Raw genomic sequence first — 15795 nt, 5'->3', positions numbered from 1 at the left:
ATGCTGCAGGCTGCATAGAAGCATGGATTTGTGGTAAGCACCCTTGGCACAGCATCTTGGCAGGTCTTGGTGCAGCATCTTGGCAAGGTAAGCACCAAGATCACATGATTAAAAAAGTAGAGATAAAGAGTTTGTAAAAAATAGTAAAAATACCTAAAAAAAAAAAGAGGTAACTCCAGTGGTATATTTTGTTAGGGTGTAACACTAACCAGACAAGCAACAGTAGTATAATATTGGTATGATTACATTGAAAGATGGAGATATGATTATGTTAAAAGATGAACAGTCTTTCAACTAAACTAAGGACCTCTTCCTTGCTTTTACAGTCATATGACTTTGAGCACTGTGGCACAAAGCATGCACACACACTGGTGCTTTCACAACCAATAGCTTGTCCCATTCACTTGATCCCTATGTTCACTGCAATGCCCTTGGTTCTATGTATGAGCTTTGCCTCTTAACCTATTCAGTACTGCTAACTCATGGTTTGCAGTCTCAGTATCCAATTGCTTGAGCCTCCTATCTTCCAGAGCCAGATGGCAATCATGGGGAGTTGTGAATTGCTTGCCTCCAAAGCCACATAACAACCTTGCTGTCTTAGCTTTACAACTCCCACTCAACATTGCATAACTATTGAAAGGTGTCAAACCTCCTGTTGGAGGGGTTGCTATATCCATGACAATATATGAATTGGGCATGGCTGGTCTCTCCCCCTCCCTTTTGTATTGTTTTCCACAATAATGCGTACTATATGTACAGTTCCACAGGGGCCATTTGCAATATCCAGCTCTGTTTTGATATTGTATGTTGCCATGAGCTTCATCCCAACTGTAAGCATCAGTTTGCACCCAAGAAGGTGAGTCTAATGGCGGCAATGTATAATCATCAAGGTTTGACGGTGTCTACATAGTTGTCCCACACGCCCAACACAAGTTGTGCAATGAAAAAAAGGGAAGTTTAACATCAAGGGCAGCATGCAAGGGGGGTCAAGCTTGAGTGCCCCTTCTGACGTACGCCAACAGAAGCTCACCCCAAGCCAGCACAAGTGGCTGAAGTTGAAACAAGGTCAGTGGTCCCAAAACAGGCCGCTTCTAGTAATAACAAATCTTGTGTGGGTTACAAAATGAATTCTGAAACAAAACGGTTTGCTTGTGCAACCCTTACACAAAGCTCATTGCATTAGTACTTAGCCTGGACTGGGCCCATCAAGAGTCTCCTTTACTGAATTGAACTCTCATTCCATTGTCCAGCTACTCTCTTCTGCCGCTTTTAGTTAATACTACAACCTTACTCCGCCAATCCCTTTGCGTTGGGGTGCGTGGCTAGTCCTGTCGTTCTGGATTGGCACACCCAGCAAGCAATTTGACTCCTCTTGAATTCAAATACATTGATGTTCTAGCCTGGCTCAGGACACATTGGCCAACCAGAGTAGCAGCCGTCTTACCAGCTGTTACAATTAACCAATCACTTGGTTCCTGGCAATGCATCCTAGCGTGGCCGTCAACCCTGCACCTTCAAGTCAATAAGTCGTATCAACACGCACTTTACTGTATACTCACTGTGCCCCATACACATGTATTGATTCTCGATTGAAATTACTCAAGTGTAATTACTCAATTGAGATCAAGGTAGGTACGGGGACACTCATTTCAGGCAAAAAGGTTTGGGTTGTTAACCAGGGAACTGCTAATTTGGGGATTCCTTTTCCAGAAAGGTTTATACATACAAACAGGTTTTGTCCGGCCGATCTATTAGGTAAATTTGTGATTGTTTACCTACATAATCATCCCTGAGGATCGCTTGGCTTTTGAACTTTCGTCACAAGTTTGGCGACTATACATGGGTCAAGAATAACTAGATAATCTCACTAATAGCCTGAGCGTGGGTTCGAGTGGTTTATGTGCACCGGAAGTGTGCGTGTTTGAACATCATCCTTGTGCTCATTGTTGTTAGAACGCTTTATTGGTGTGAGAGTAGATTCATTGCCTAAGAACGGACTATTGGAGTATGGATACGGCCATAACTAATCCTTCGTATTACCTAGATAACGAGGAACAACCTGTGGTTCCTATGAGCTCAAATATACTACACTAGCTCATATTAAAGGGTAGCTAGCGGTGCACGCTATCAGTCCATCACCCCTCGAGATTGCTTTCTTAACTACCCTTCTCAGAGTTATGCGCATATACCTATTTAATAGATGTCGCTGTCAGATCAAACCCATGTTATCGCTGAATCATCACCCCACTGTCAACATGCTATACGGCCTTTCCCGCCGCATTACTTTGAAAATAGCAGAATACTCTTCTATAAGAGGGCAAAAAGTGATCACTACTACTGGGCCAAACCCTACGTCGCACTACCATAAGTCCCCCATGACAGAAACGGTGTGTATCTATTGCATACTCATACTCGAGTCAAACGGTGACCAGGTAGATCTAATACTGTCTAGGATACGCCTATTATTCGATGCTGGGTCGATGCCGCAACTAGTACAAGGATAGTAGCAATCGTGCTCGAGGATGAACGCGAATATTACATATTTCATATAAAACCCGAGTGGGAATCCAATGGTCGCGACATTAATTGGATGGAGGCTATCGCGTTTGAGCTGCTCGTCAGTGTGCTCTTAGCACGGCAATACACCGGAAGAGTGTTGGTCAATAGTGATTCTACGGCAGCTCTCGCTATATTTTCGGGTACTGTTAGTCGCCCTGGCCACCTCAAGGAGATAGGAGATAGATTGAAGTCTCAAAGATTTAATTGGCCATTTACTGTGAGGGCTCAGTGGGTAAGCGGCAAGGTTAACTTGGCCCACCCATTTTCGAAGGGGAAAGTGGTACAGGGGTACAAAAGGTCATGGCACCCGATTAAAGTACCCGAGCATTTGAGTGAGTTCGTCTCTGTAGAATAGATACGACAATGTATCGTATATATAGCTTTGATGAGACGCTGTGGTGTAATAATTTAGCCACTTGGCTACCATGTATTTGGTCATGCAGTTGAGTAGTTAAAAATTTTTTGTAAAGACGAGCCCCTAAATGGATTTGTCCAAGGATGTCACACTTCTCATTTATGAGACTTAATACTGAATCCGGGAGACTGACGTCTGAGCGCATCAGGTTTGCAATAGGTCGAACTACTGTATGATCAAGAGGTAATCGGCAGTTCCAATTCTCTGGGCGCTTATCCCATAATTCGGCCCCACATAGCCAACGGCAGTGCCACTCCTATACTGTGCTCTTAAGTTATCCTAGCATATTTGGAGTGAACTTGGTTTCGAGACTAATATCACTCTATATCAAGACTGTTTGAGAATAATATTTTCAACCACCTCCCTAGCCAGAGGTTTAAAAATTTGACCACTTGGTGGTCGGTGAGTCAATATCTTGATATTTTGCCTATTGGCGATGTGACTCCATTCAATAGCCATCAAATAGCCCTGGCTCTCCGTTCAGTTGCTTCATCAAACTTCCCTCGTTGTTTGACTCGACGTTGGAGATCCCCGACCTTTTTAACATTCACTCGTCTCGTTACATCTCTCCATGCGCCTAAACAACCAGAGAATCTAGAAATCATGTCATCCAAAACTCGTGCATCGGCCAATTCTAATATGAGGTGGCATACTAGGGTTGTTTCTGCGCTAACTTCTGACACCGAGCCTTGCATTTCTGTACACTTCGACACGGCACACTATCTATTCAATTGCGGCGAAGGCACTACTCGCTCGTTCATCCAACAAAAGTATGGTATCAAAAAATCAAAGGCGATCTTCTTGACCCAAATGAAGGTTTCTCGTCTGGGGGGGCTAACTGGTGAGACGATTCCTGGTGTTATTTTTCGACTAAACCAATCACTACATTCAGGTATGCTCATGAGCTTGGCAGACGCCGGAGTAACAGGCATAGACGTTCTCGGCCCCCCTGGACTAAATCACTTTCTTGCCTCTGCTCGATCTTACGTCTTTCGGTGAGTAATTGTATCTCTCCGAAATTAGATCTAACTTCCAATTTGACCAGTGATTGGATGAGTGCGAATACCACTGAGATCACCCAAGCACAAGGCCTCGAAAAAATTTACGAAGATACTTTTATTCGAGTTTACGCATTTTCGATGTCGCCTCAGATTTCTGAAGCTATATCAATACCAGTTAAGCGCAAAGCTTCAGGGGGAAGCTTACGCTCGAGCTCTCCAAAACGTCCGGTCCGAGATAATTCAGATGGTGGGTCAGAGCGTAGTGGAGCACAGCACTCTCGCAATACTTCCACTCTGAAGGGAGTCGAGGCCGATGAATGGCGTGCCACTATTATCCGTGACATGTTCCCCGGTCGTTCTAGTCAGAATCAAGCACCAGCAACCGTAAATAAAGAGAACTCTCCTCCTGGAATAAGTCGCGCTCCACGACCACGTAGATCTCTGAATCGCCTCCCTGTTTTTGAGGGTTCAATATCAACATCAGTGGCGTATTTGATCCTGGGTCCGGAAATTCGTGGCAAGTTCGACCCCAAGGCAGCGGACGCACTAGGGGTGCCAAAGCGTGAACGAGGAAAACTCACAAAAGGTGAATCGGTGACCGTAACGGTCAACGGAGTTCAGAATATTATCACCCCCGATATGTGTATGGGAGAGAGCGAGGCTCCAACGGTAAGATATGCTCCTGCCTTACTGGCTTGATTAATGTGATGGACATTTGGATTATAGGGATTTTTGATAATTGACTGCCCGACTAAGGATTACATTCCCAGTCTACCTGACCCCCAGACCTTCCATCCGATTCGGTCAGAAACTCCTTTCGTACTCGGTTCTATTTACCACCGCGCTGGATCAGGTGTTCTCAGAGATCCCCGTTATCGATCTTGGGTCGCAACGGTTGCTCCCCCAGAGTGTAATGTATAGCGTATCATCATGTCTTTGTTGCCGACCTACTAACAGAGCGTTTCGGCAGCACCTGGTTGCCAGTGAAGATTTCTCACCAAATTCTATCTCGTTCCAATCAAGCGCACACCTCTCGTTGATCCTTTCTGAACTCGACAAAGATATGTTCTTTGCCCCTCGTGAAAACGACTCCAAGGACGAAATAGCCAAATGTGAGATATTTTACTCTGAAACCTGTTAGCGGCTCTCATCTGCCCTTGATAGTGAACAATGTTTTCCAGAACCCATATATATTATGCCCTGGTTTTGTAACTGAAATGACACCTCCAAAGCCTCCAGTCCTCAAGCTATTTCCGGGCGTCAAAAATGATCTTTACAAGGAAGACACTGCCACTCATGCTCGAGGCGAAAGCCTACTTTCAACCGACGACGAAAGAGACTCATTCAACAAGGCCAGGCAGCAGATCTCCGATTTGTTGTCTTCTCATACTCACGATCCGGCTCCTGGGGATGATTTTCGGGTTACTACTCTTGGGACAGGGAGTGCGCTCCCATCCAAGTACCGGAATGGTAGCATATTCTTTATGGTAAATCCCGTTCTTATTTTTTCTGACGCTCTTAGTGTAGTCATATCAACGGTCATCCAGATGCCCAACTACGGATCGATAATCCTTGATTGTGGCGAAAACACTTGGGGACAAATGTGTCGTCGATTTGGCGTTGATGAAACAGCGCCCGAGAACGCATATTCTGTTCTCGCGGATGTCAAGTGTATATTCGTATCACATATTCACGGAGATCACCACATGGGACTGCTAAGGCTGTTGACGACACGACGAGCGGTGTGTTTTACCTTTGATTTATGGCGCATACAAACTAATTTGTGAATAAAAGTTGACTCCTGCACCCAAGGAACCACTTTATTTGATTCTAAATAGGGCCAGCGAACTTTGTGTTCGGGAGTATCATGATCTCGAGGATATTGGACTGGATGTAGAAAATGGCGTTAGGATTGTTCAAATCGAAAAACCCAAGAGCAGGTATTCCAGAGAAAGTAATTCAAGGTTAGCTTAGTCTATTTGCTAAACGCAGCTCTATGGTCTAAGCGACTCAAAACATAGGCCCATTTCAACCAAAATAGAGGAAATCACTGGCCTACTGGGATTCGATTCTATCGAAGCAGTTCCCGTGCGTCATCGAACAAACTCATGCTTTGGTATTGTTGCGCGGCACAACAACGGTTGGAGCTTTGCGTGAGTTTTATTTATAGTCGGGTTAAAGTTTTGTTAAACTTGCAGATAAGCTACTCTGGCGACACCATGCCATGTGATACCTTGGCCGAGGCGGGCAAAAACGTCACACTTCTCATCCACGAAGCGTCAATGGCGGATGAAGAATGGGAGAAAGCTGCTGAAAAGGGCCATAGTACTATTGGACAAGCAATGGAAATGGGTACTAGGTAAGCTTGCTTTACACTAATATATATTGCTAACGAGTTTTAACACTTTGCGATCTAGAATGAACGCCAAATACTTGCTTTTGACCCATTTCTCGCAGAGGTACCCTAAAATACCTATTATCAAGTCTGGGTTCACGGCCACTGCGCTGGCTTTTGACTATATGACTATCAGTACACCACATTTCTGGAAGGTCGGGAGTTATATGGGTGCACTCGAAAAAGTATTCGAAACTGAACTGACTGCTGACGATGATGTAGCTATGGATTGACTTGTATAACAAACCAGTGAAGTTATTCATCACAACTCAATTCAATTCTTGTATGCGTACTTGAGTAGCGGCCACTATTTTATTCCATGTGCCTCTGTTTGAACCTTAGTAAAGCACTTGGTATACATTTGTCGCTAGGTATGTCTACTGTATTCAACTAATCGAGATCTGGAGGGGCGTATCTATCATCCATACGTGTTGTTTTGGACCTGTTGCGATCTGCAGAGGCGGAAGGGTTAGGTCTCATAGTTAAGAGCGTACTTAAATTCACATTTGTTTCGTGCGTCATTTTTGGGTACTCCAGCGGCCGTCTTACGAGGAAGAAACTCTCTATTGGGCATCAATGCGATTCTATAGGGTGCATCCTTGAGTAGCCAGTCTTCAAGAAGGTCGAGATTACGAAGATTGGCTTTGAAAAGCACGTCAAGTGCATCTATGAGGATTGCTAAGCACATGGGGGTATATGAAGGGTGACTGGGCGCACCTCCGAAAAACGGTACGATTCCAATAAACAAGTCAATGACCACGTTTACTATCTAAGGCACAAGAATCGAGTCCACTGAATCTGAAATTAACATTAAAATACTCACCATTCGCACAAAAATAGCCATAGGTACACCAAATACCCAACTAAGATATACTTGATACAGTGAGAGTACGGTTCCGACAATGTCACCCCAGACGGGAAATGCACTGATAATGTCGTCCACACCGACCTACGAACAGTTAGTTCGAGCATAATATCATATTTATTTTACCGACACACCTTGAATGGTAAACCTGCGTTGGTCAGAAATGGAAGTGCATCTAGCCACCTAGGAGCATGTTTAGACTGATGTCAGCGCCAATTCCTGTGACGACAAAGACACTCACCATGCCACGGTCCGAATGTGATTATACATCCTAATAGACCGAAGTTTATATACCGCAACCCATCGCTAAGGATAAATTAACATACTTTTGGGCCTCCACATCTGTCAATGGTTTTCGGATTGGAAACCGATAGTAGGTTGGGCGGAATGGTCCCCGCGACGAGGCATATTCGTTGGGGTTAGTAGGCCGCCGTGCATTCGCATTGGAAGCTCTTCCGGTAAAAAATTTGAAAAGTCGGAACGCAGTATCCATTTGTGTAGGAGCAGCTGGGACAGGTTTGAAGTGGAGGAGTGCAAAACAAACTTTGCAGCCAATGACATCATCTCTTAGTTGAGCTAATTTGCAATTCAATGGTCTGGCCAATGGCTCACTCAATGTGTGTGTCAACTTTTCTATGTTGGATTCATATTTAGTATGCCACATATGAGTAATACATACCAGCCATTGTATATACTCATCAGGCTTCTGGAATTTAGGTGACTATAATCCCTAGAAAAGCCAGAAACACACTTGGAGGTGGGTCTAGGATTCAAACACACATAGCATATGGGTGTATACATGTATTGTGTGGTAGACCAGAAGACACATCCTTGATTGAGAGTAGTACAAGAAGAAAGAACTCATGTGTATTGATGTGTGCAATGTAATATTGGGGGAGGGGGGATATTCAAGCAAAATGGGGAAAACCCTTGTACTCAGAGCAAAGCCCCTATCAAGAGAGCTTGTGTGTGTTTGGCATACTCTGTCCCAAGGTAAGCAATAGGAAGCACTCCCATTCCAAATTCCATCCTCTTCTCAACTAGACCACTACTAAACCACAATCTTCATCTGTTCTTGGTCTGCATTCTTGTCTATCAATCTATCTTCTGTGTCTATGGCTGCATCTCACACATATCAGAGCCATTAAGGATGGCACAAGTGAGAAAATACAATGGCTTACTGGAATACATGGACTAGATGAACTGGACTGCCAGAGATGTCAGGTGGCTTTGGTTGCCCCTATTGCACTCAGCCCCTTTCCTTGGCTGACCAAGCAGAGCCAAATATGACCCAACTGGTGCCAAGTGGCCCAAATGAAGTGGAAGTATTGCTAGAGGCTTCTGGTGAAAGATTGGAGGTCTGGAATCAAGCTTACATGCTTAGGGAGAGGAAGGATGCCCAGGTGTTAGTGTCCAGGTTTTGGGTGTATTCTGGTTGGGAAATATAGGGGGCAGTGAGTATATAAAGAGAGGGGGGGGAGTTGGGTGCAGCTGTTGTTGTGGCTAGAATTGAGTGACTTGTATTGTTGTGCATACTTGTATTGCTCATATTGCCCATACTCATATTACTTGTACTCATATCACTCTTACTCACATCACTCATATTTGTATCAACCCTATTCATATGACACCCACCCATATCACTCACTCATATCACTCACACCCATACTGCTCATACTTACTACTGTTCCTACCATTCCTACCATTCCTACAATTACTACCATCATCACCGTGTCCAACTTCACCACTCTCCAGTTCATTCTCTGTCTCCTGTCCATGTTTGGTCCCATCATTGATGAGACATGCATTGCCATGCAGGTTCTGCTTGGAGCCATCAACTCATATGTACATCCCACTCCCACTCCCACTCCTACCCTTGCTTGCACCACCTACTCACCCATGCTTTTAGAACCCATCCACACCCACCTTTGGCAAGTTGTCATAAACAGAGGAAAATAGAACTAGCTGTAATTGAACCAGCTTGACCACTAAGCCATAGAGCCCTATTATTCCTCTGCTGACAACCCATGATTACACCTGCTACCCCCCAAATTTGGGCTTGGGCCAGCATGCAACCACTTGTACTGGTCATGTGACCATGTCCAGGACAGTTCCTATTGGATTTGGTTTTTCATGTATGTATTTGTAAATAGGACTCTCTCTGTAATATATAAGGAGGCCAACCAACCATGGTAACACCCAGGTTAATTACCTCTTGTTGCATCTCCACTCAGTGTACAAGGCCTTACAGCCAGTGAATACTTAGTTACTCAGTTGCTCACCACCTTAAGCAGCTTTGTGTCCTAGATGTTTGTTAGGATGTTGAGGGACAGGCGCTTGTGGCTGCAATGTACAAATATGAGAAGGTTGCTTAAGGTGATGGCTAACCTAACTACAGCAACAAGCAGCTATCCTACAACAACAAGTCTGCTTGAGGCAGCAACAAGCTATCTAAGTACAACAACAAAGCTGCTTAAGGTGGTGTAGGGCTAACTAAGTGACTATCTAGGTATTACTGGGCTATAAGGCCCTTGTACACTGAGTGGATGCAACAAGAGGTAATTGACCTGGGTGTTACCATGGTTGGTTGGCCTCCTTATATATTACAGAGATCAACTAATTACAAATACAGAATATGCAATACTATAACCAATAAGAACCCCATTCTGCAGTTGGTCTTACTCATGCATATGTGTCACTGACATGTCATGATGATGTGATAGGTGGAGGTGGCTATGTGTGCTGAAGTAAGTGTGGATGGGGACATGGCTTGTTGCTTAGTGTATGACATAAGTGCCAATGTCATGTGATTGAAAATGTTGTCTGTTTAACTTTGTTTAAATTTGAGAAAATTGGAATAAATTCCGTGGTATTGAATATGTCTACAACACTGCCCCCCCTCTAAGGGCCTTGGCAGCACCAAGGGCCTTTTCTTTCATATCCTTTTCAAATTTTTTCAGGATTTTTTTGGCATTTTTGAGGTTTTCCCTTGGTTCCCAGGTATTCTCCTCTGATCCATAGCCCTTCCATTTTACCCTGAAGAACCATTTTCTGTCTTGTTTTTTCATGTCTGTTATACCTTCTACCTTGTATTCTTTCTCCCCATCAATTGTTACTGGCAGTGGTCTGTTTTCACAGGCCCTTTTGTTGTCTCTTCTGACCTTAGAGAGTAATCCCACGTAAAAGACATTGTGAACTTGCATGGATGGCAGGAGTTCTAATTGGTATGCCCAGTTGGATATTTTCTCTATGACTTTGAAGGGTCCTACCCTTTTTTTGGTAATCTTGGGCTCAGGGTTTTGAGTTTGAGGTTCCTGGCATCTAGCCATGCTTCTTCCCCAATTTTGAACTCAAGTGGGCTTCCTTCTTCTCTGGCTATCATTTGTGACTTAGATAGCCGGAGAGCCAATTCAATTTCCTTCCATTGTGACTCCATTTGGGTGGCCAGATCATCTGCTTCAGGTACGTTTGTAGGCACATTGCTTGGCATTAGTGTGGGTTCCCACCCATGTAGGGCTTTGAAAGGGGTTTTCCCAGTTGCATTGTGTACCACATTGTTGTAAGCAAATTCTGCCATGGGAAGCCATTTGACCCAGTCCCCTTGATTGATTCCAGAGTATGCCCTTAAGAAGTGTTCTACCAACAGGTTGATGCATTCCATTTGTCAACTGCTCTGTGGGTGGTAGGCCAACAAGTAATGGGGGTCTATCCCAAGGTGTTGGTACAGAGCCTTAAGGAACTTGTTATTGAATACTTGTCCTTGGTCTGAGACAGTTTTCTCCAGCATCCTGTACTTCTTCCAAACATGGCGTAGGAAAAGGTCTGCCAGTTCTGGCACCTTGAGCTTCTTGGAACATTCCACCAAAATGACATATTTGGTAAAACTGTCCACAATTATGAGTATGGAGTCATGGTTGCCATCTTTGGGTAGATCTACAATCATGTTGTAGGAGATGTGCTGCCAGGGCCATGATGGAAGTTCAAGTGGTTGTGGGGGAATGGGAGCATACTTAGGCTTGCAGATGCGTTGACAGATCTTGCAAGAGTCAACATGCCAGTAGGTGTTGGCCCATATGCCTGGCCAATAGTAACTGCATGATATCAATTCCAGGGTCTGTTGCCTGCCAGGGTGCCCAGCCAGAGGGCTATTGTGAAAGATCTGAAGTAGGTCTGTTCTCAGGGTACCTACATCAGGGACTACAATTCTTCCTTGGTAGAACAATAGACCCTCCTCTGTTTGGTAGTCTCTAAAGGCATGCTTGATGGATGGTGGAGCCTTTGATTTGTTCTGTAGGAATTGCAAAATTTCTTCCAGAGATTCATCTTGGTCTAATGATGACTCAATCTGGTGTTGTAGTTCCTTTTCAGGCATGACTAGTGCAATGTTGGCAAATAAGGGGTCTGGGAGCATGGATTGGGGTTCTGGCGGAATGTTGGCATGGTCTGATTGCTGTGACAGTGCGTCTGGTTTCCCTGATTGTTAACCTGGTCTGTAGACAATTTGGAAGTTATACCCAGCTAGTAGAAGGTGCCATTGTGCATGGTGGCAATTAAACCTCCAGGATTCCTTCCAGTATTCTAAGTTCCAATGATCCATAAATACTGTAACAGGGTGTTCTGTTCCTTCCAAGAAGATATGCCAGTACTCAAAGGATCTTATGATAGCAAGTAACTCCTTGTTGTGCGTATCATAATTCTGTTTGGCACCCTTGAATGACTTGGAAAGGAAACCTAGGGGGTGTAGACATCCATCCTCTTGGCAGTGACTGAGTATGGAACCTAGGGCAGCGCCAGATGCGTCTGTCTCCAGGAAATATGGTTTGGCAGGGTTTGTGTGGCAAAGTACAGGAGCATTGGTAATGGCATCCTTTAGTTCCTGGAAGGCCTCCTGCTCTTTTGTGTCCCACTTCCAAGGTGTATCCTTCTTGACCAGGTCATGTAATGGCCAGGCCATGTGGCTGAAGTTTGCAACAAAGCGGCATAGGAAATTTGCAAAACCAAGGAAGGACTGTACTTCCTTTACCTTGGTTGGAACTGGCCATTCTTGGACAGCTTGAATTTTGAGCTTATCCAGGCTAAAACCTTTGTCAGAGACAATTATTCCCAGGTATTCCACAGAGGTGATGTGGAAGGTGCATTTCAACGCTTTGCAGAAGAGCTGGTTTTCCATTAGCTGCTGTAGTACTTCATGAACATGTTGCAAGTGGGATGCATCATCTTTGGAATATATCAAGATGTCATCTAAGTAGATGATGATGCAAACATCCAACAGGTCTTTAAATAGTTCATTCATGAAGTGTTGGAACAAGGCAGGGGCATTGGTAAGGCCAAAGGTCATGACTAAGGATTTGTACAATCTGTATTTTGTTTGGAAGGCAGTCTTCCATTTGTCACCTTCTTTGACTTGGACGTTGTTGTAACCCCATTGCAGGTCTAATTTAGTGAAGATCTTGGCACCACAGAGCTGGGCCATAAGGTTGTCAGGGCAAGGTAATGGGTAAACATTTTTCTTTGTCTGGTTATTTAGGCGCTGGTAGTTGACAACCAGGCAACAGGAACCATCCTTCTGGGGCACAAACATTACCAGGGAGCTAATGGAGGATTTGCTAGGACAGATCTTCCCAGCTTTCAACTTGTCCCTGAGCCAGTCCTTAAGCATAGCAGATTTGGCATTGGTCATGCTATAGAGGGGTGAGTTGAGGGGGCCTTCTTCCATAAGCTTGATCCCAATGTTGTAATGCCAATGAGGCAGGAGTTTGTTGAATTCTTCCTCCCCAAACACCTTGGCATATTGGTGGTATTCTGGGGGTACTCCTTCAAGGGGGTTCTTGTCTGCTTCCTCTTCCTTGGCAATAGCCACATATTCAGGGGGTTTATGAGGGAAGAACAATGTACAGGCATTCCAATCAATTTCCAGATTATGGTGTTCCAGCCATTTAATTCCTAAAATAGCAGCATGTGACCCAGTATTACAGACCAAGAAGGTTTCTGTCATACGTTTGCCATCAATTAGGAAGGTTAGTTGGGCCTTCTTCCATATCTTTCCAGCCTGGGGGCTTGACCCATTGAGCATAGTAATGGTACAGGGAGTGGGGAGGTCTATCAGGGGTAGGCGTAAAGCCTCAGCAGTGTGTGGGTGTATGAACAATGATGTTGCGCCTGAATCTATCAGGACTTCTAGGTTATCCACTTGTTTTTCTGGTGTGATTGAGATTGTGAACAGAGGTGCATTTCTAGGTGTGGATATATTACAAATCTCAGAACAAATACCAGGGTCCTTGGAGTCCTTGCGCACGGCAGCAGGTACCCTTAATCTTTTCCTGAGGTGGGGCCAGATTCTTTGCCAATCTTGGCGGCTTCTTTTTTGGTCCCTTCCTTGATAGGGGTGCCTTTCCAGCCAGTGCAACATTCTGCAAACTTATGTCCCATTTTGCTGCATTTGATGCAGGTGCCAGCAGTGCAGCAGCAATTCCCTTCCTCTTCCAAGATGTAATTGGGGTTGTTGGAGAGCTTCCTTGAGCTGGTGGCTTGTTGGCTGGTACTTGTCCCCCTTGCAGGGTTGGATTGCTTGCTATACTTATTGTCCTTTGGCAGATGGCTAGCGCGCTCTTCTCTGAGAGCATTGTCAATGACAAGTGCTGTGTTTTGCAGCTCAAGGAGGGTTTGGGGGCAGTGTTTGCAGGTAGCAATTTGGCAGCTGACTTCCCAGCGGAGGCTGCAGGCAAACTGGCCTCTAAGGGCCACATCATTCCAGTCCAGTTCCATTGCCAGGGTTCTGAGCTTTGTGATATAATCCACGCATGTGCTGGACTGGGTGAGGGATGTGATCTTCTGCTTGGCAGCTCTTGTGGCATCAGGGTTGCTGAATGCTGCCAAAAACTCCAACTTGAATCCTTTGACTGTCTGGATGATTGCCCAGTGTGATCCAAGCTGGTCAAGGTGAGGGTGGGCCCAGGCCCTGGCAGAGTCCTTCATGTTCATTAAGAGGAAGGAGAGAACCTCTTGATTGGTAGGGAACATCCTGGAGTTTAGGCAGGTCCAGGCCAGCATCCTTGTGAGCCATTGTTTGGCCTCACTCCCAATTTTGCCTGTATAGGCATTGGGGTGGTCAACCTTGACTGGAGCAGGATAGCAGGCTGCTGGAGCCAGTGGAGGAGGGGCAGGGGCTCCTATTGGGGATTGGAGACGCAGAGATGGGATGGGGTGTTAAGAGTTGTGTAAGTACAGGAGTAATAAAGAATTACTATATACAAAATGTACTTGGGAAGAGACAGTAACTAGTATTAAGAATCAGAATATATGCACAATATAGGCTAGGTTATCAGGAATAACAACTCCTAACAAATAGTCTACCAACTATCAAGTGCAGGTGGTTGGTTATATCTAGTACCTTAGACTAATGTTACTTAAGCCTAAGTGACTAAGGGTATGTATACTTAAGGTCTCTGGATAGTACCTTAGGTAAGAGGGGTTACCTGACTAATGTACAGGATTTATAGGATTTGCCTAATAAGTACAGGACTTATAGGTGCTCAAGTAAGACTTAAAGCTTATGGGGTTTATCTAGAATATATCTAGGATTTATGAGATATTGTAGATAGAGCTATCTACAATATGGGGGGTATGGTGGATTGAAACACTATCACTCAATCACAACAATCCTTACAGTATTGTTGCACTATGCTCAATGTTGAGCTCAACAACTGTGACAGTCAAGGGGCACAGGGTTGCAGTAAGTACACTAATAGGTTACCCTGTGTCTGTTGGGACTGGCCTATGGTCTTAGTGCACCAAATAACCTCCTATGCTATTTACAGTGAGTCAATCACTAAAGTAAATGTGCAGATAAGCTGTTAAAGGCTTGTGTGTATATGTCAATAGATAAGAGTAAAAGTAGGATAGTAGGAGGATGCATTAGAAGCGTCTTCACAGGGTCCTTTTATACCCTGAGAAGGTGCACAAACAAGTATATACATGACTGATACCAAGAGGGGGTACAGGAGGTACATGTGGCAACTGAAACACTTGAGGGAGTCAATACTTTGGTACATAGTAAATAATAACAGTTCCTAATATTTGCCCCAAGGCAATGTTTGCCCCAAGTGTTACACCTTCCTCACATATACCATTGGATTTGCCTGAATTTTCTGATATTTATAGTATTTTTTCCAAACCTTGTATCTTTTGTTTTTTGATCACGTGATCTCAGGGCTTACTATGCCAAGATGCTATGCCAAGATGCCGTGCCAAGGTTGCTTAGGGATAATCCATGCTCCCACGCAGTCTGCAGCATGCTTCCTTTTTCATATCTTTACTTCTTTTCTCACAAGCTTTGACTGTTGTAGACACAATCAATACCACAGAATTTATTCCAATTTTCTCAAATTTAAACAAAGTCAAATGGACAACATTTTCAATCACATGACTTTGGCGCTTATATTATATGCTAAGCGCCAAGCCACGTCCCCATCTGCGCTTATTCAGCATACATAGTCACCTCCACCCATGACGTCATCATGACACATCAGTGACACGTATGCATGAGTAAGGCCAACTGCAG

At 44.5% G+C, this 15795-nt stretch overlaps 4 protein-coding genes across 4 annotated transcripts; 1 reads left to right on the top strand and 3 right to left on the bottom strand.

Moving 5' to 3' along the window:
- Positions 1–2255: 2255 nt before the first annotated feature.
- RhiXN_08527 (beta-lactamase superfamily protein) lies at positions 2256–6603 on the top strand (the record flags this gene model as incomplete). The annotated part of the gene is made up of 12 exons (XM_043328343.1): positions 2256–2387; positions 2453–2791; positions 3662–3815; positions 3867–3969; positions 4020–4644; positions 4702–4890; positions 4946–5087; positions 5140–5717; positions 5770–5939; positions 5997–6128; positions 6179–6334; positions 6393–6603. The coding sequence occupies 12 exons, from the start codon at positions 2256–2258 to the stop codon at positions 6601–6603; spliced, it is 2931 nt and encodes a 976-aa protein (XP_043183728.1).
- Positions 6604–6760: 157 nt separating this feature from the next.
- On the bottom strand, positions 6761–7728 carry RhiXN_08526 (uncharacterized protein; the record flags this gene model as incomplete). The annotated part of the gene is made up of 7 exons (XM_043328342.1): positions 6761–6822; positions 6875–7036; positions 7088–7139; positions 7194–7319; positions 7370–7418; positions 7477–7506; positions 7562–7728. 7 exons carry the CDS (start codon positions 7726–7728, stop codon positions 6761–6763), a joined length of 648 nt encoding a protein of 215 aa, XP_043183727.1.
- A 2389-nt stretch (positions 7729–10117) lies between these two features.
- RhiXN_08525 (Retrotransposable element Tf2 protein) lies at positions 10118–13308 on the bottom strand (the record flags this gene model as incomplete). Its single annotated transcript, XM_043328341.1, has 4 exons — positions 10118–10391; positions 10505–10871; positions 10905–11685; positions 11734–13308. The coding sequence occupies 4 exons, from the start codon at positions 13306–13308 to the stop codon at positions 10118–10120; spliced, it is 2997 nt and encodes a 998-aa protein (XP_043183726.1).
- A 236-nt stretch (positions 13309–13544) lies between these two features.
- On the bottom strand, positions 13545–14255 carry RhiXN_08524 (Retrotransposon gag protein; the record flags this gene model as incomplete). Its single annotated transcript, XM_043328340.1, has 1 exon — positions 13545–14255. One exon carries the CDS (start codon positions 14253–14255, stop codon positions 13545–13547), a length of 711 nt encoding a protein of 236 aa, XP_043183725.1.
- Between the last annotated feature and the right edge of the window lie 1540 nt (positions 14256–15795).

Source organism: Rhizoctonia solani, chromosome 10 (assembly GCF_016906535.1).
Source record: "Rhizoctonia solani chromosome 10, complete sequence".
NCBI classification, from domain to species: domain Eukaryota; kingdom Fungi; phylum Basidiomycota; class Agaricomycetes; order Cantharellales; family Ceratobasidiaceae; genus Rhizoctonia; species Rhizoctonia solani.
This window is presented reverse-complemented; position numbering and strand designations above follow the sequence as displayed.